At 60.6% G+C, this 17,807-nt stretch overlaps 7 protein-coding genes and 2 non-coding genes across 9 annotated transcripts; 4 read left to right on the plus strand and 5 right to left on the minus strand.

Moving 5' to 3' along the window:
* Positions 1-14: 14 nt before the first annotated feature.
* On the plus strand, positions 15-3,311 carry VTJ83DRAFT_6407 (uncharacterized protein; the record flags this gene model as incomplete). The annotated part of the gene is made up of 1 exon (XM_071013115.1): positions 15-3,311. One exon carries the CDS (start codon positions 15-17, stop codon positions 3,309-3,311), a length of 3,297 nt encoding a protein of 1,098 aa, XP_070864034.1.
* A 1,085-nt stretch (positions 3,312-4,396) lies between these two features.
* Positions 4,397-5,859, minus strand: VTJ83DRAFT_6408 (uncharacterized protein; the record flags this gene model as incomplete). The annotated part of the gene is made up of 3 exons (XM_071013116.1): positions 4,397-4,809; positions 4,915-5,782; positions 5,851-5,859. 3 exons carry the CDS (start codon positions 5,857-5,859, stop codon positions 4,397-4,399), a joined length of 1,290 nt encoding a protein of 429 aa, XP_070864035.1.
* A 912-nt stretch (positions 5,860-6,771) lies between these two features.
* VTJ83DRAFT_6409 (uncharacterized protein) lies at positions 6,772-9,287 on the plus strand (the record flags this gene model as incomplete). Its single annotated transcript, XM_071013117.1, has 3 exons — positions 6,772-7,405; positions 7,466-7,877; positions 7,928-9,287. The coding sequence occupies 3 exons, from the start codon at positions 6,772-6,774 to the stop codon at positions 9,285-9,287; spliced, it is 2,406 nt and encodes an 801-aa protein (XP_070864036.1).
* A 294-nt stretch (positions 9,288-9,581) lies between these two features.
* Positions 9,582-9,677, minus strand: VTJ83DRAFT_t151. The gene has a single exon. It is a non-coding gene; the product is annotated as a tRNA-Ile (tRNA).
* A 526-nt stretch (positions 9,678-10,203) lies between these two features.
* On the minus strand, positions 10,204-11,155 carry VTJ83DRAFT_6410 (uncharacterized protein; the record flags this gene model as incomplete). Its single annotated transcript, XM_071013119.1, has 2 exons — positions 10,204-10,897; positions 10,959-11,155. 2 exons carry the CDS (start codon positions 11,153-11,155, stop codon positions 10,204-10,206), a joined length of 891 nt encoding a protein of 296 aa, XP_070864037.1.
* Positions 11,156-11,623: 468 nt separating this feature from the next.
* On the plus strand, positions 11,624-12,721 carry VTJ83DRAFT_6411 (uncharacterized protein; the record flags this gene model as incomplete). The annotated part of the gene is made up of 1 exon (XM_071013120.1): positions 11,624-12,721. One exon carries the CDS (start codon positions 11,624-11,626, stop codon positions 12,719-12,721), a length of 1,098 nt encoding a protein of 365 aa, XP_070864038.1.
* A 509-nt stretch (positions 12,722-13,230) lies between these two features.
* Positions 13,231-14,458, minus strand: VTJ83DRAFT_6412 (uncharacterized protein; the record flags this gene model as incomplete). The annotated part of the gene is made up of 2 exons (XM_071013121.1): positions 13,231-14,252; positions 14,332-14,458. The coding sequence occupies 2 exons, from the start codon at positions 14,456-14,458 to the stop codon at positions 13,231-13,233; spliced, it is 1,149 nt and encodes a 382-aa protein (XP_070864039.1).
* A 464-nt stretch (positions 14,459-14,922) lies between these two features.
* VTJ83DRAFT_6413 (uncharacterized protein) lies at positions 14,923-16,826 on the minus strand (the record flags this gene model as incomplete). Its single annotated transcript, XM_071013122.1, has 3 exons — positions 14,923-16,106; positions 16,173-16,335; positions 16,392-16,826. 3 exons carry the CDS (start codon positions 16,824-16,826, stop codon positions 14,923-14,925), a joined length of 1,782 nt encoding a protein of 593 aa, XP_070864040.1.
* A 795-nt stretch (positions 16,827-17,621) lies between these two features.
* VTJ83DRAFT_t139 lies at positions 17,622-17,715 on the plus strand. The gene has a single exon. It is a non-coding gene; the product is annotated as a tRNA-His (tRNA).
* The last annotated feature ends 92 nt before the right edge of the window (positions 17,716-17,807 follow it).

Consider the following 17,807-nt stretch of genomic DNA (forward strand, 5'->3'; position numbering starts at 1 on the left):
TACGATCCGACGACATGGAGGCAGCATCAGCCTCTTCCTCGACCCTGCCGGTCCCCCTCCAGCGCTCCATCTCGCAGCAGTCGGCCGCCTCGACGAGGAGCCACCGATCCTCTGCCCGCCCACGGAAACGCCTGGCCTCCCAGGCCTCGAGCGCATCCTCGTCCATCGCACCGTCCGAGGACAAGTCGCTTACCTCGTTCCCTTCCTTCTCTCCCGAGTCGCCCCGCCAAGAGCGCTCCTACTTCCCCGCTACCCACGACGACGCAACGCTCGTCACCTCGGCCCCGTCGTCGCGCAAGACGTCCGGCCAGAGTTTGAGGAGCGCGGAGGATTCCTCTCAGGCCTCGGCACAGCAACCCGGACAGGAGGGCGATCTTCAGCCAGGCCGACTGCCTCCGTCCTCCATCGTCGCGCACCTTACCAGCACCCCGCCTTCTCCCTCGCGGGGCGCCCTGTTCGAAGATGAACCCCCAGCCGTGCGCAAGGTGCCCGGTGCTCTCCACCTGGCTGACGATGCGCACATCGAGAGGCTGATCGCCCGCCACGGTGCCGTGAATCTCGTGCGCCAGATCGCCGAGGACCTGGCGAACCGAGACGACCAGATCGCGTCGATGCGCCGCCGCGCCGAGGAGAGAGAGCGGGCGCTGAGGAAAATCATTCTCGAGTGCGGCCTATCGAGCCTGGACTTGGAGACGCGCCTCCGGGCTCTGGAGCAGGAAGCGAGATCCCAGGCGAAAACCAGGCAGACGTCGGAGGCCCAGCTGTCAGACTTGGTAACGGACGCCATGTCAGCGGACGTCAGACATGCGTTTTCGAGCAGCATTGTCGAGGACGCCACCATACGAGCAAGCGCAGTGCCTTTGGCCGATCCTGCACCATCGAACAAGGGCACTGCGCGTGGGTGGAAGGACTATATCTGGGGCACTGGGAGCGTGAAGAGGTCGAGCCAAGCCGAGGTCAGGACCGGAACCGGCAGCAAGCATGCGACGGCCGTCATCAAGGCCACCGTCCCGGAGCGGCGTCCCCCGCTGCAGGAGGATCTGTTTCGCCCGCCCGAGGAGGACTCAGTGCGCAGCTTAAGCCGGGCGTCTAGTGTCAGCTCGATGAACTCCTCAACCGCAGCCCGAAAAACCTCCTTGGCAAGCATGGCGCTGCGCCTTGTTGTCGGGAGCGCGGCAGCAGGCCGGGAAGGCGAGGTGCGCGGCCGGTCAAGCAGCGCCCAAAACGGCGGCTCCGTCAGGGGTCCGTCATCGTCCAGCGTTGGTGCAAGTGGCTCTACCCGCTCGGTATCAGTTCAGGGTGGACCCAAGTCGTTGACGGCGATGCGCCGTCTGACGGGCACGACCCGCTCCATGGCTGCCACACCACGACCCCAGCTCGAGGACTGGGGCACCATGGCGGCGACCCCAGGGAGTTTGACGGCAATGCGACACCAGAGCTACGGTCCCGTGGAGATGGACACCATCTTTTCGCCCGAAGACCAACCGCCGACCTTGACGCACATCTACAACAACAATTACGCAGGCACGGACTACTTGACCGACCGCTACGGCTTCATTTACGACCAGCGCCGCAAGAGACGCCAGAAGATGGCTGCCGAGGTGGCCCGACAAGCCAAAAAGGGCGCCCGCGTCGAGCTGGTCACAAGCAGCCGTGGCGACCTGCCGCCCGAGACCTTTGATGATGCTGCCAGTTGCGACGCCAGCCTTGGGAGCGACAACCGACCCGGTACGCCGTGCTCGTCGGAAGAGGCGCGCGAGGACGCCGCCAAGCCCAAACGGTGGCAGGATTACCTCATGTTCGCCACGCACCCGACCGAGCTGCTGTCTCACACGCCATTGATCAGCGCTCAAGGCTTCGAAGTGCTTGACGCCGCCGACTCTTCCGCGCCGGCCCGATCGCCGAGCCAGTCACCGAGCATCCGCTCCGAGGACAGGGGATTCCTGCCGTGTGCTACCACCACCACGGCCGCCATCACCCCCGGAGACGCGGACATGCAGCCATCGTCGGTACCATCCTCCGAGGGCGAGCTGGCGCCCGTCCCGTCTGCCAAGGAGGACAACGAGCCCGTCCGGCTGCTGCTCGAGAACCTCAACAGCCTCCACGACTCGATCCAGCGGGAAAAGGAGGCGCGATGGAACGACTTTCTCCGCAAGGTCAGAGCCGAACGGAAGCGGGATGGAGAGGCCGCCGCCGCCGCAGCAGCCGCAGCGGCGGAGGCACGGTTCCAGAAGGCCACCGCCGTGATGCCGGAAGCTCGCATCGCCGACGGCGAGCTCATCGGCATGGCCAGCATGGGCATCCAAGGCAAGATGGGCCGGGCCAAGGCCATCGAGTTCCGCTCGCTCCTCCTCGGCGGCATCCCGGTGGCGTACCGGCACAAGATCTGGTCCGAGTGCAGCGGCGCCAACGCTCTGCGTGAACCGGGCTACTACGCTCAGCTCACCGCCGGCCGAGGCGGCAACGACGACCGGCAGGTAGCACGCCAAATCGAAGCCGACATCACGCGCACCCTGACCGACAACATCTTCTTCCGCAAAGGCCCCGGCGTCGACCGTTTGCGGGAAGTCCTGCTCGCCTACGCCCGCCGCAACCCCGACGTCGGCTACTGTCAGGGCATGAACCTGGTCGCGGCCAATTTGCTGCTGGTCACCCCCTCGGCAGAAGACGCCTTTTGGATCCTCGCCTCCATCGTCGAGAATATCCTGCCTCCGCACTACTTTGACGACTCCCTCATTGCCTCGCGCGCCGACCAGATCGTCATGCGCGGCTACGTGAAGCAGGTCCTCCCCCGCCTGTCGGCTCATCTCGAATCCCTCGACATCCACCTCGAAAGCATGACCTTTGCCTGGTTTCTCTCCTTGTTCACGTACTGCCTCTCCGCCGAAGCGCTCTTCCGCGTCTGGGACGTGGTGCTGTGCGCTCCGCACGAGGCGGGGACCTTCCTGTTCCAGGTTGCGCTGGCGCTGCTCAAGCTCAACGAGCCCGCCTTGCTGGGGTGCAAGTCTGCGGCCCAGGCGTACATGTACATCAACCACCAGGTGGCGAACCACGCGATCAGCATCGACGGCTTGGTGCAGGCGAGCGAGGCGCTGAGGAGGGTGGTGAGGAGGGATGATGTGGAGCTGCGGAGGAAGAAGGCGGTGGAGGAGGAGAGGGAGGAGAGGAGGCGGGCGAGCGAGGCTCGGGCGGCAGCGGGGAGGAGCAAGGGCGGCGGCAGCGGCGGCGGCGGCGAGACCGGTGCTGAGGGAGGAGGGAATGGAGGCGGAGAGACCCAGGACTCTGCTTCCGCTCTCTCGGTCGGAAGCTGAGTCTTCTCGTGGCGACGAGCGGAGAGGAGCAATGGCGATGATCATGACGGAGACGGCCGTGACGGATATCTTTGACGATCACTACCACCCTTATAAGTTTCTTTTGTTGCTCGGATGGATAGACGGACGGATGGATGGCTGCGCGGATGGGCGGTCTAGGAGATACCTCGTGCCGTGTTGGCAGACTTGCCTCGCGCATACATGCTCTCTGGCTTTGTTTCCTTTTCTTTCTATATTTTGCCCCTACTTTCTCTCTAGATTGGGTCTCATAAAAGATAGTCTTGCGCGATACCCCAGGGGGTTTCTCGACGGAGTGGGACATGGCCATAAGCTACTCAGCTAACTACGTCGAAGAAGACTCTTTTTTTGTTTTGTTGCAGTCTCGGGGCATGTTTGGTGCACCCTTGCGTTTGTTGTTACCTATGGACGCGCTGCGCCTTGGGCGCCTCGGCTGTGGTTGGTGTCCCGGGACTAACTGTCGATGTGCTGATGATTAGCTGGTCATTCTTACAATCATGGCCGTAGAGATCGTGTGTGTGGTGGGCGCATCGGGAGAGAGCGGGACGAGCAACGCTACCATTTACGACGACAGCTACGGTCCGGGAAGGGAACGCCGTAATCGCCCACGCAGACCTTCTTCACCAGCCGCCGGGTGGGCCGGTTCAAAAGACATTCTGGAATCCGCCGACGATCGCTTCATCGACTGGGCTCGCGATGCCGTCTATGACGTCGATTCAGGCAGCAAGAAGAAGCCCCTGGGCTGGACAGAGCCCAAGACGAGATTCGGCATGGAAATATCGACAGAGCTCGCCGTAGCCCCTATGTCTGGAGACTGGCTGGAAAAGATTCAGGATCGCAATGGTTCGGATGTGTGGAGCAAACTATGGCCATCAACGGGGGGGGGGGGGGGGGGGGGGGAACCGGCGGGATGATTGGCACAGCTTTCCTCTCAAATGGAGGATGACGATGTGATGATAAATGAGTAAGAAAGAGCAGAACTGGGAAGACTATGTCGTATCTTACAGTCCTGCTCTTTCGACAGCTCTTCTCCCGGATACTTCACATCTTCTCTGATCTTTGAAGGATTAACGACTCCCCGGTCCTTCTTCCAACCCCAACTCCCTCTCCAGATCCGCCCACCTCCCCCTCCGCATCGGATCCAACCCCTTCAGCCTTCCCAGCCACTCCACCAAATCCTTCTTCTCCTCCTCCCCGATTTTGCCCTCCTTTGCATTTCCGCGGCGTAACTCGCAAAGGAACAGCGTGTACTCAAACAGCGCCTCGTACACAAGCTGTACGTCGTCATAGTCCTCCAGCAAGCTACGGACCTCGTCCAGCTCGCGCTCGAGATAGGCGATGCGGTCTGTGGTGGAGAAGTGGGGGGCCATGGCAGGGTGTTGGGAGGGTCGCACGATGTTGAGGATGAGGTACTGATGGTAGTACCAGAGGGACTGATCCTCGGGGCCGACGTTGAGGGCTTCGCGCGTTTGGTTCAGCTCTGGAGAATCGGGAGGGGCGGTTAGCTTTGGAGGGTTGTTGGGGGCAGCATAATGAGGGGTGACTAAGCCAACACGGAAGAGGATGGGGAGGGAGTTGAACGTACCAGCATCAAGAAACGCTCTCCTGGCCGCGTCATCCGCCCCGCGCTCGTCAAGCAGGCATGGAATCAACTTCGCCCTGGAGTGCCACGCCGAGAAATTAGACAGATCCTTGTGGATCATGGCCGTGGTGTAGGCGAACTCGGCCTCGGCCATGCTCTTCCCGTTCAGCACGGGACTTTCCAGCTGCGCAACGACATGCCGCCGGTAACCCCAGGCGTGGAAGTTGCGGCGATCCTTATCCAACATGCGCGATGCGAGCCGCAGCTCCTCTTCCCAGACGGCACGGGCGCGCGCGGCGGGGAGCCGGGAGATGGCCTGCTGGAGTATCCATAGGCGGTAACTCCAGATCCAGTAGCACTTGGGAGACTCAAGGAGGAGGGGGATGGTGAAGGTGAGCTCGGATCGGATTATTGAAAAGTCGTGCGCCTCGGATTCGGCGTCGGACCGATCATTGTGCGTCGCTTCCTCAGCTGTTGTACCACTCGTCCCAGCTGTCGGGGAGGCTTGGCTGGGCGGGGTCGTGGCCGAGGGTGCCGACGACGATGCGGTGGAAGAGCCTCGTGTAGTGGCGGTAGGAAAAGTATTCGAGGACGCCTTCGAGTGCGAGGATCCAGAGGGCTGTTTTGAGAAGGAGGACGAGATTAGGCAGCGCCTGCGGGCGTTCCATATTGTGTAGTACTCTGGGTTCAGCTTGAGCAGGGCCGAAGTGAGGCGGAAGGTTTCGGGCGAGTAGTCGGAAGCAGCAACACGCTGGCGAACTTGGTCCTCGAGGTTCCGGTACTTGGCGATGCGGTCGAGGTCGCGCTGGCGCTGCTCCTCGGTGCGGACGCGCGAGGTCCGGGCTATGCCGTGTTGCGAGTAGCCGCCTTGCTGAGGGGGAACTTGCTATCAGTCAATTTCCTGGCCGAGGGTGCAAGGCCACGGAGGGGATGGCTTACGTCGGCCATGGCTTGGGAAGATGTCGTTCGAGACTCAGGGGTTGGATGATGCCGCAGTTTGACGGGGATGTGTTTCGTGTGTTAGTGGGGTGGGCGTTGATCCTGGCTCTTGTCATCAACGCGGGGAGCTCACTAACGTTACCTATGCGAGTCGGGTGGCCCGGGAAAGCGGGCTGGCAACGGCCCGCACGTTTAACCCTAACCCAGCCACTTCCCAAAACCCATCTCCTCCACCTCTTGTTGTTTACTTTAGCCCTTTGGCCAACTCCCGAGGATGGACTGGGTTATGTGTCAAGGGTGTTGGTCAAAGTCCAGGTTTCTCAAGTTGTTACCTTCGCATTACATTGTTTCTAGTAGGTTCGGCTCTCCAAGTCGAACAGGAAAAGCGAGGAGTGAGATATGGGAACTTCAACCTCACGCCTGCCGTTTCTGTGCGATCGAGTGTCCAGATCGAGCCTTCCCTGGCCCCAAATAAGCCCACGGAACTGCTTTGCATTGAAATATATTTGGGATTCTTTCCTGCCTCAGGTGGTTGCATTTTGTTTGCAATGTTAAACCTCGGTCTTTGTTCTGCCCTTTTCATCTAACCCCCCCTTCCACTCTCGTCCCCCTAAGCCAACCCATTCGACCAACATCGATACCATCGTTGCGACACCACTTCAGGAGCTTCAGCAACCCCCGGAGCACCAACGTCATCAAGCCGCGCCTCACGGGCATAGACTGAAATTGGGTGAGGCTTGGGCGACCTTGACCTGCCATGGTTCGCACCAAGGGCCCTGGCTGATCGCCTCCCCATAACACCAACAGCCGCACTCGGAGGCCGCATTCGTTTGTCTTATTCCGTCCGGTAGTCGTCGTTCCTCGCTAGTCTACTATTTTGTCTGAATCTGGGCCATCAAACGGTCGACCCAGAGCGAGACCATGCTCACCACGGTTCCCTTTCGACCCCCGTTCCGCCGAGATCGTCATGAGAAAAGCACCCCAGAGCCCCCTAGCCCCGTGGACTCTGGCTATGGCTCTGCCTCTCCGTTACTGCCGCTCAAGAAAGCATCCCCTGACAGACAAGACAACGGCTCGTCGACAGGCTTGCTGAGACACTTCGATGGCAACCGCTCCGAGTCAGACGACTTGTTCGTCGACAGCGACGCTGAGAACACGTTCGTAGATGTGGTCGCCGCGGTTCCCGACAAGCCCCTGACGGTCCGAACCCGGGCCCATCAGAGGAAGAGATCGGCCAGTCTGCCGTACCAGAGCCCTCAATCTCTTTCTGCCTGCCAGCCACTCCATCGCTCTTCTCCAGCCGCCAGACTCCAACAGGGGAGGTCTAACACAACGCCCCTATGCCACGTTGACCGTTTCATTCCGACAAGACACTGGGAGACAAACGCCTCGGAAAGACTGCGAATCCACAAAGAGCCGCACAAGCTGACGCCTGCCGAACGGCTCGTTCGAAACAACGCGGCCACGGAAGATCCCTTTGTCTACCGCCGAAGGGCCGTGGCTCCCCTGGTGCTGGACTCCCCCATGCGTGTCCGCACTGCGAGTCGGAACCAAGGTTCGTGATATGTACAGAGCGTGCCTCACGGGTTCCGTATATTGGAGCTGACAAGCGAAGCGGGTCATGTTCTTGGTCCTCTCGACCAGAATAGTGTTGATAGAATCGAACAGCAGGCCGACCCCAACGCGGCCTGGGCCGTTGGCCTCAGAGGTGCTGCTGTTAACAACGGTCGAGGACAGCTGGTTCGAAGAGGAACCAATGCTCGTCTCTTCCAGACCACCTTCCCAACCGCGAGGCACGGAAACGAGGAGGAGCTCGAGAAGCACAAAGCCCGGCTTGCCGCAGCCCTTGATATCGATATTACGCAGCGCGTTCTTGACGTCACGTCAGCTTCCCATCGCAACTCTCCGTCGACAAAACCAGGGTACATCCGTACCAGATGGAACGGGACAGAATGGGTGAACGACGGACCAATTCTCAAACCCCAGTCACCCGTTGGGAATCGAGCATTGCCTACTGCTCCTTTCAGGTATGTTCACGCTGCCCAAGGTTGGCCTCCCACGTGGCTGACGTAGGAAGGGTCCTTGACGCTCCAAACTTGCGTGACGACTTTTACTGCTCCATCCTGGCATACTCGGCCACGGCCCACACCCTCGCTGTCGGCTTAGGAAATTTGCTCTACGGCTGGTCAGAGACCCGTGGGGTGCGGCTCCTCAACTCTGCGACGGACCCTAACGGCTACCTGACGAGCCTGTCGTTTTCCTCCACTGAAGGATGCAAGGCCATTCTGGCTTTCGGAAGATCAGACGGGACTCTGGGGTTGCTCTCACTATACGATGATCCAGATCCCGCCGCATCTCGCGTCGCCCCGAAGCCGCGGTTTGAGGCAACCCAGCCGGCGGCCATCGCCTGCCTCAGCTGGAAGCCAGTGTGCACGCTCCGGCCTTCCAAGAGCTGGGAGCACCCAGGCCTGCCAGTCAAGAACGAAGATCTCCTGGTTGGAGATGAAACCGGAATGATCTATTACTACGCCGTCGAGTGGCCCGAGCGATGGGAGGTGGAGCGGCACAACTGGTCGGGTGAAATGACGCTGTTGGCACGCATCGTTGTCCACACGCAGCAGATATGCGGCCTGGCGTGGTCGAAAAGCGGAGACATTTTCGCGACAGGCGGGAACGACAACTTGTGCGCCCTGTTCGAGGCCGCAAAGATCGAGGCGGAGCAACCAGACATCAGAGACAACGCGCCTCACCATGCAGAAGAGCCGGCGTCGGGACACGCTCGGGGTGCCAGCGAGGTTTCGGCCGCGGGAACGGAGGTCTTCATGGCGATGCCGTTTCGGCCGGTCAAGCAACTTGGCCCTGCCGACGCAAGATGCCGCTGGCCTCACGGGGCAGCAGTCAAGGCTATCGCGTTCTGTCCCTGGCAAGATAGCTTGGTCGCGACAGGCGGGGGTTCCAATGACAAGTGCATCCACTTCTTCCACACGGGGTCCGGCACCGCGCTGGCATCTATCTCTGTGTCTGCTCAAGTGACGAGCCTGATCTGGTCAACAACGCGACGTGAAATCGCAGCGACGTTTGGCTACACCCAGCCCGACCACCCTATACGCATCGCCGTCTTCTCGTGGCCCGACTGTCGCCAGGTCGCGGCAGTTCCTTGGGCCGGCGAACACCGAGCGCTCTACGCAATTCCTTACCCCAGCGGGCCCCGGGATACGGGCTCGTGGGCGGGGAACAAGAGGGCATCGGGCAACAGCCGCAGTCGTTCTGCAAAGGAGGGATGCATTATCGTTGCATCCAGCGATAAAAGCGTCAAGTTCCACGAGGTCTGGGCGTCAGACAAGAAGGGAACCGCCGGCACCATCGGCGTGCTGGGCGGGAGTCCCATCCTCGAATTTCTTGAGGGGATTGACAGGGAGGGTGAAGTCATTCGGTAGGCGGAGGGGACAAAGCCTTTTGGTTCATCAGCTATCGCTGAAGTTACAAGTGTAGACGCACAGGGCCAGCAAGATATTGTGATGCGTAGCGTTGCTTGCAATGATGGGGAAGTTCTGTTGAAGAGAGGGGAGGCGGAAGTTGAGAAACAATATAATTGAACTGTAGCCCTATTCAACTGGCAAAAACATGTGCTCCTCGTCGATCTTGTGGTCGTAAGGTGGGCAAAATAAATAAATAAAAAAAAAGGATGAAAAGTGAAGGTAAAGGGTACAAAAGCAAAAGGAAATGCTGGATGCCCAATAACAGGATTGAACTGTTGACCTTCGCATTACTGATGCTAGCGGGTGCTAGTATTAGTACGACGCTCTAACCAGCTGAGCTAATCGGGCTTTGATTGTTGCCAGATTGGGCAAGTCTTGGAATTGATAAGCGGGCCCCCGCAAGGTTTGGACTGTAGCAAGATAACTAACGTTGACTTGACGGCACCAGAGGTTCTGATGGCTTCCCATCGTCAATAAACTCTCTGTCTCTCGCTCTCTCTCACGCTTCCGTCTACTCCGGAATCCGAGTTGAGAAGTGGTTGGCAGGCTGACGGTAATTACGATAATTGACAGCCCAAAGGGCTTCAGGGATGGCAAGAAATGGAGGGGTAAAACTGTTGAGAGCCTTCGAAGATGCGCAGAGATGATGAGCCGTGCCTTTCTCGTCATTATACGAGGCTAGAGGCCCTACAGTGACCTCTTGTCTGGTGCCAGATCAACAGAAAACGAACAAAATGAAGCACAGAACCACAAACCTCGACCAGCGATTATTCCCATCCCAAACGCCATTCCTTTACCCTGGACGCCATGAACCAAACGAGCTGTGCCTCACAATTCCCCCCCCCGGCCCTTGACCCCCTCTGAACTCTCCGTCTTACTTCAAAATGATGATCAACAAAACCAACACCACAATCAAGAGCACAATCGCCCCCATCTGCCTGCCCTCCCCGCTTTCCGCGGCGCCCCTCGCGACCCGGCCAACATGCCGCCTCGCCCGCGCCAGCGCGCTGGCCTGCCTGTCCGCGGCCCTATCGCTCTCGTCAAGCAGCATTACCTGGCTTTCGAGCTCGTCCCCGATGCGCTCCGACAGCTCGCGCTGGCGCGCAATGGACGCGCCCAGGGCGTCGAGCTGCGCGTCCTGATCGCGGAGGATCCGCTCGTGGAAGGCGTGGATCTGCGTGTTGGAGAGGTTTTGCGCGTCGATCTCGGCGCGGTAGCCGGCCGAGTCGTCGTCGATGAGGGACGGGCCGGCCGAGCTGGGGTCGTCGCGGTAGGGGAAGAGGTTGGCGCGGAGGGGAGGGTCGGGCGAGGGGGACGAGAAGCGGACGGCCTTCTTGGCGGGTTGGGGTTGGGGCTGGGGCCGGTGCTGCGGGGCGGGGGAGGAGGATTGCGAGGGCGGCTCCGGGCGGGAGGATTGGGCGTGGACAAAGTCGGCGGCGAGGGAAGGGTCGTTGGGCCGGACTAGCGTAGAGGTAGTGGCCGGGGTCGCGTGGCCGTGGAATTGCGAGGAGAGGTCGGTGTATTGTTTGCGCAGCGAGGTCAGGGTGGCGCCGAGGGAGGCGGCTTTGCTGGGGGGGAGAGTGAGACTGGGGATGATGTCACGGAGAGCGTCGTTTCGGGGAGTTGTACCTCTCATCGCCGGCCTCGCGCAGGCGATGCTGTTCCCTCTCGAGGGCCTCGAGTCCTTCCCTGAACTGATCGAGGGAGCGCGAGATGTGACCGTCCTGTGAATCCCGGCGCAGGTTCAGCGTCTTTGCGCGCTGTTGCTCAAGCAGCGACAGCTTGATGTGGTCGGCAAGAAGGAGGAGGGCGTTGGGATTCGACATGATGTCGGTTCGGCCGGGATGAAAGCAAAACAGAAATGACGCTAAACGAGCGACGGGCTTGAGCAGAACAGCGATGTTGGAAACGTCGGGGTTGGCCTGGTCTCGAGCCGGGTGTTGGATGTGGTGATGTGATGCAAGGCGAACGTTCACTAGCGACGGGTTGCGCTTGGCGCTGACGAACGCACGGGGAGGCCGCGCTTCAGGGTTGGCAACGGCCAGGGTTGGCCGTGACGGGCCAAGAGATGGATCCCACGGCATGGAAGGGGCAAGCAGGTGGGGCCGCGGGTGCCAAGGCCCACTTTTCCCGTTCTTGGATCCAATGCAAGCGACACGGGGGGAACGTTCGTCATCTCAATAACGACTACAAAATAAAGTGGCCTCCAACACTGCAAAGCTGCTGCTTTCTTGTAGCACTTAGACGCATCGTTAATTCACCTCGTCCGTGTCGTCGGGGATTGAGTAAGGAGCATGGACCGGAATGGCGAGACGCCCATCAGCGCTATCATGACGGAGACGCCTGCTGTTGGGACTTCTGGGTTCAACAACAACAACAACGTACCGCCACAGCACCAGCAACACCAGCAGCAGCAGCATCATCAGAACGGGCATCACCACGACAGCCAAGCACACGGAGCTCATCCGGGTCAAGATCCCGGCCCAGGTCCCAGCCCCGATCCCGATCCCAAACCACATCTCCCCATTGATCCAGCCATCGCTCCCTCTGCACATGTACCCTCCTCCTCCTCCTCCCCCTCCCACCCTCAGCAACAAGCCGCCGCCATTCCGGATGCCTTCCCCAGGAAGCGTCGCGGCCGCCCGCCAGGCCGTCCCAACGCGACGGTCCGCGAAGCCGACTATAGCGATAACCCTTTGGTCCAAGCATGGAACGCCGCCAAGGTTGAGCGTCCCATCCCCGCGGTGGCGGTGAACATCCGCGACGCCCTCAGCGAACAGTCCCTCAACCACGAAACCCAGCGCGCCCTCTGGCGCCTCCCCAGCCGCGAGACCATCCACTTCGTCCAAGGCTGGATCACGGGCAAGCACATCGCCGCGCAGCGCCCGAGCTACATCAACGCCCTGCTGATCCACTCGCGCGGGCAGGACGCTGCCGTCTCGTGCGTCCAGTGCCAGCAGAAGCGGGCTCGCAACGCGCTGGGACCGTTCCTTACGTGCCGCGTCTTGCCGGGGAGCTTTCACGATAGCTGTTCCAACTGCAAGTGGTTCGATAACACGGCGTCTTGCTCATTGTATAAGGGGCCGAGGCCGAATCGCAAGCGGAAGCCGAAGAACCAGCTAGAGGCGCCGCCGCCGCCGCAGCAGCGGCAGCAAGGTGGGGTGCCGGAGGCGGAAATGGTGACGCCTGCGGTAAAGGCCGAGAGTGGCAGCCAGGTTGGGGGCGCTTCGGGGTCAGGGGGCCCAGTGGCGCATGGGACGCAGGGCGCAACCCATGCCGACTTTGCCTATGCGAGCACCAACGCCGGCAACACTCAAGGAACGGATGAAGATTTGGACGATGCCCGGTTGGCAGCAGAGCTGCTGCCCGAGATTCAGCGCCAGGATTCTTAACCATCTGATCTCTCTTTCTGTCCCCGTCCTTTCTTTCCTCTTTTTATCTCTTTCTTTTTTCATTTCTCTTTTTTTTTCATTTTAATCTTTGTTACCCGTGCGAGGAGAGGGTTTTTTGACTTGTTGGAGTTCTAAGGATGATGAATGATCAAAGAGGTGGCGCTGGTCGTTGATTGATATACCTAGATGTGTGTTCTAGCTGAAGGATGGCTGTGTGAAGGATCGCGGTGTTCACTAGGTGGGCTGAAACCCAGTTACCTTAGATACACCATGCTCCTTCTTGTCCCAGCTGGTTATCGAGGGCATGGTTTCGTTTTTACGGGTTGAGGAGCTCCTATGCCCGGGTCTGGGTGCCTGGGCCTGCACTCGGACTCTTTAGAAGCTCGCACATCAAGAATAATTCTGGTTTTCCCATCTCTTTGCTTTGTCTTTGGGCACATTCCTCGTTGTACCCTTTCCCCAAGACCTCTTCCATCTTTCAAGGTCTCCGAAGGCCATGCTCCGCAAGCTCAGGGGTAAAACACATCAAACGTGTCGACCGGAGCTCCCCCCAACTTGACGCCTCCCCCAGGGATATAGATCCCACGCCCAACCGCCGCCGCCGCAGTCCCGTGTCTCGGGACCCTCATCCTCCCGGCGCTCTCCCACCGGTCCCTGCGGGTATCATACGCTTCAACCTGATCAAACACGCCCTCGCTTCCCTCCTCGGCATTCCCCTCTCCGCCAAAGACGTACACCTTTCCTCCGACCGCCGCACCACACACCCCTCCCCTCGGCGTCGGCATCCGCGCCCGCTTGGTCACCCACCCCTGGACATCCTCATCCTTCCCCTTCCCTTTCCCCTTTCCTTTCCCACCCGTACCCTCCAAGAGTCCCTTCAAATCCAAAGCAAACACCTCCCCCCGAACATTCTCTTGCCCATCCACCCTCCCACCGAGCACATACAACACCCCATCCACCACCGCCGCCGCCGCATGGTCTCTTTTGCCAGGCATCGTCCGGATCTTTGCCACCTCCGCCTCGTCCCGTCCGCGGGCGAACTGCTCTCGGGTCACCCACCTCCCTTGGCGCGTGTCAAACGCCGACACGTGATCCACGCTCTCCTGGTGGCCCTGGCCCTCCACCAGCGGCAGCTTCGTCATGCCGCCCGCGAGGTAGACGATCCCCGTGTCGGAATCAACCCCGACGGCCGCGCTTCCCCGCGGAACATCGCCGTTGGCCTCGTCCATGGCCGGCAGCTCGGACCACGCGAACGACGCAAAGTCGAAGACGAAGCTGCGCCCGTCGCCGCGCCACACGCCGTCGCCGACCTCGTCCGACAGGCCGCCGAGGAGGTAAATCTTGCCGTCCACGGCGGCCGCATTGGGGTGGTTGAGCGGGACAGGGAGGTCGGGTAGGGAAACCCAGGCGTTGGTGGAGATGGAGTAGAGCTGAATGAGGGGCGTGGTGGGGAAGGGGTTGGAGGGAGAGGAGCCTGGGATGATGCCGCCGAGGATGGCGAGGTGGGTGGCGTTCAAGGGAACGGCCGTGTCTGGTTCACGTTAGCGGCTAGATCGCGGGCGAGAGGTATTGTTTGGCAGGGAGGGAGTCGAGGAGAGGCCGGTGCGTACGCTCTTGACGCGGGAACAAGGGGATGGGGGCGAGCTCTTTCCAGTGGGCATCCTTGCGGCCGGGAATGGCGTTAATAAGGAGGGCGCCCTGAAGGGCTGCCGCGGAGAGGGTGAGGCTCCAGCGCATCGTCTTGACGGAGCACGGCCACGAGCAGAGGTTTGTGGGCTTTCCATGAGGACGTGCGGCTGCAGCGCTCAGGACGGTCAATCCGTGGAATATATAGACCTACCCGTGGCAGTTGAGTATAGCCGTCATCGCCCCTGTCTGGTGTCATTTACACCACATCCCGCGGGATTCGAGCAAGGGGGGGGTGGTCGTTATATAATGCCGTTTCTGTCGCCCTCCAAACATGCTTGGCATGCAGCATAGGAGCATTAGCTGAGCGGTTGGTTCAGGCAAAGAGCTGCACTAAGCAAAATACAACCTTCAAGCTGGGTTTCTTGCAGGCCAACAGGGGCATCTGGTGGGCGGGAGCGAACGGCTGCCATCCGGGGCATGCATTGAAGACCCTGCACGGCACAGAGATAACACACATAACTGTTCGTTGTTATATAACCGGGTACGTGCTACCTAGAAGAACAGGGCGGCCCCTATTCCACTTTTCCGTTCTTCAGCGCACCAGCCTTCGCCTTCCCGCCTCCCACGGTCGGGTTCCTCGCCAGCCGGTTCTCGCCGTTGTGGACCAGAAACTCGGCGATCTTGATCTCGTCGCTGCTGCGAACCTTGGGGTTGGGGATGCCGTAAAAGCGAGCCATCACGTCCTCGTACCCAACGCTGATCTCAAAGTACCCCCTGTAGTACAAATCCTGCCACTGCAGCTCCGGGTTGTCCTTGACAAGCCAGGCCGACAGGCCCTTGGTGATGAGATTGGGCATCCAGCTGCCAACCGGAGTATCGCTGGACACGGCAGACCCGGCCAGCTCAACGCCAAACGCGCCCTCTCCCGTCGCCGGGTCGTAGCTGCGCGTGCCGAGCCACGCCAGGTCGGACACCCACGCGGCGTGCGAGTCGCCCGAGAGGAACACGGTGTTGTTGATTTTCCCGTCGGCCAGATGCTGGAACACGCGGTCGCGGTTGGCGACGTACCCGTCCCACTGGTCGTGGTTGAAGGGGCGGTTGCCCAGGATCCCCAGCGCCATGCGGCTGAAGATGACCTGGTTGCCAATGACGCGCCACCTGGCGCCGCGCTGCGACGAGCGCGTGAGCTGGTCGTAGAACCAAGCCTCCTGCTTGAAGCCCATGAGGGTGCGGTTCTGGTGATCCACCAGCTTCTCCACCTCCTTGCTGTTGCCCCCGATGCCGGCAAAGCCGTTGAGCACCGTCAGGTCGCGGTCGTACTGGCGCGTGTCGAGCATCATCAGGTCCAGGAGCGTGCCGAAGGAGAAGCTCCGCCAGATGCGCAGGCTGTCGTCCATGTCGACCTGGCGGATCGGCATCCACTCAAAGTAGGCGCGCACGGCGGCCTGCTTGCGCTTGCGGAAGACCTCGCCCGAGGAGTTGCCCGTGCCGTTCTTGTACGAGTTGTCAGCCACCTCGTGGTCGTCCCACACGGGGATCCAGGCAAAGCTGGCGTGCGACATGAGAAGGTCCGGGTCGGTGCGGTACGAGCCCATGCGCGCGCGGTAGTCGTACAGGCTGTATGTCTCGCGGTCGGGCTTCGGATTGCGGAGGGACGAGTCCCCCTTGTACTCATAGATGTAGTCGCCCAGGTGCAGCACGTAGTCCACCGAGTCCTTGCGAGCCACGTTGCCATAGGCGTTGAAGAATCCGTCGGCTGGGAGGCGGTTAACACGGTCCGGGCCGCAAACAGCAGACAGCAGCGGGTTAGAGAAAGACGTACGGTAGTTGGAGCATGAGTACACGGCAAAGTTGATGTTCCGGTTCACCGTTTGGGTCTCGGCCGGAGTGGTCTTGGTCCGGCCGATCGGGCTCTTCTTGTCCGAGTTGCACACGTTGAACTGGTAGTAGTAGGTGGTGAAAGGCTGGAGGTTTCCAGCTTCGAACTGCTCTTGTCAGACGGGCTCTTGAGAGATTGGCAGAAAGGCCAGGAAGCTCTCACCTTGACCGTGTAATCAACATCGCTGGAAGTGTACGCCCGACCTTGGTCGACGACGTTGGTCACTTGGGGGTCCGTGGCGATCTTGAACTCCACACAGGCGGCCCTGTTGGACGGCCGAGCGCCGTCGGGATCGCCGTAGATGGGCACGACGCCATCAGGAACGAGGTCGGAGGCAACACTGTCGCCGGTCGGGGCCAGGCGGGTCCAGAGGATGACCGAGTCGGCATAGGGGTCACCGGACGCCACGCCGTGCGTGAAGTTGACCTCGTCCGGGGAGTAGACGTCGCCGGACTGGCGCTTGGCCACGTGCGAGAGCGGCACGGCCAGGGTCGGGTGGCGCCGCGAGGGGCTACGGTAGGCGATGTTCCGGTCGAAGGAGGCCTCGACGAGGGACGCGGCGGCCAGGAGCGCGCCCAAGCTGACGGGGGAGATCATGGTGATGTCTGGTGACGACCAATGGTCGCGGGGCAGCGGCACCAGCAGCAGCAACACAGCACAGGACGTCAAGGCCACACCCCGCCGCGGTCACCTTCACACATCCCCCCTCGCCGCGCGTGGTTTGGCCGTTTAATAAAAAGGCCCGAGCCGTCACGAGGCACGCCCTACGACGGACCTAGGTTTGTCCATACGGCATGGCCGTACCGCGAGTACGTAGTAAGCAAGCATCTTAGCGACCTCTCTGCTGCCACGTGAAGCGGCAACGAGCCAATCTACGACGGCAGATGTCCCGTCAGCGTTGACGATGCCCCGTCGTTCTGGGGGGACCGGGACGGACGAGACCGGGGTTGTGCTTGATTGCACTGCTACGTTGCCATTCCAGCTGAGCATGTGCACCGCCGCAGCTTGTTTTATGGCCTCGGACTTTGCGCATGTCCCTGACTACCATGGAGAGCAGAGAAGCTTGCGTTATGCAACGCATGACATCTCGCGGGGCAAATGGCTGGTTTAGGAAGGCCACAGACGTCTTGAACCCTCCTGGAAAATTGCTCCAACATCATCGAGGCCATGTGCCATTGCTGATTGGATCCGGTTCGGTCCCGTTGTCACCGCGCTGACCAGGACCTCTACCCTGCCCCTGGGTTGACGTTCCTGCCAAGCCTTGGATCAGGGGGCGGCGTGCTGGGCACCCCACATGACACCTGCCCAGGGCTGTCGCTTCCCTAGCGCTCCTGTCATACCCCGCCAACGGCTTCTCTTGAACCCCTCCTTGGGGAAAGCTCCACCAACAAAGGGTGATTAGTCTAGTGGTTAGGACGCTTCGTTGTGGTTCAAATCTTGGATCATAACGACCGAAGAAACCCCGGTTCGATTCCGGGATCGCCCATTTGTTCCTTGAACCTGCCTTGGCGGGTTCGGGTTTCTCTTTTCTCTCCGATATAGAACACCCTTCCATTTTTATGGGTCCTGCAAGTTTGG

The sequence above is a fragment of the Remersonia thermophila genome, chromosome 6, assembly GCF_042764415.1.
Source record: "Remersonia thermophila strain ATCC 22073 chromosome 6, whole genome shotgun sequence".
Lineage (NCBI taxonomy): Eukaryota > Fungi > Ascomycota > Sordariomycetes > Sordariales > Chaetomiaceae > Remersonia > Remersonia thermophila.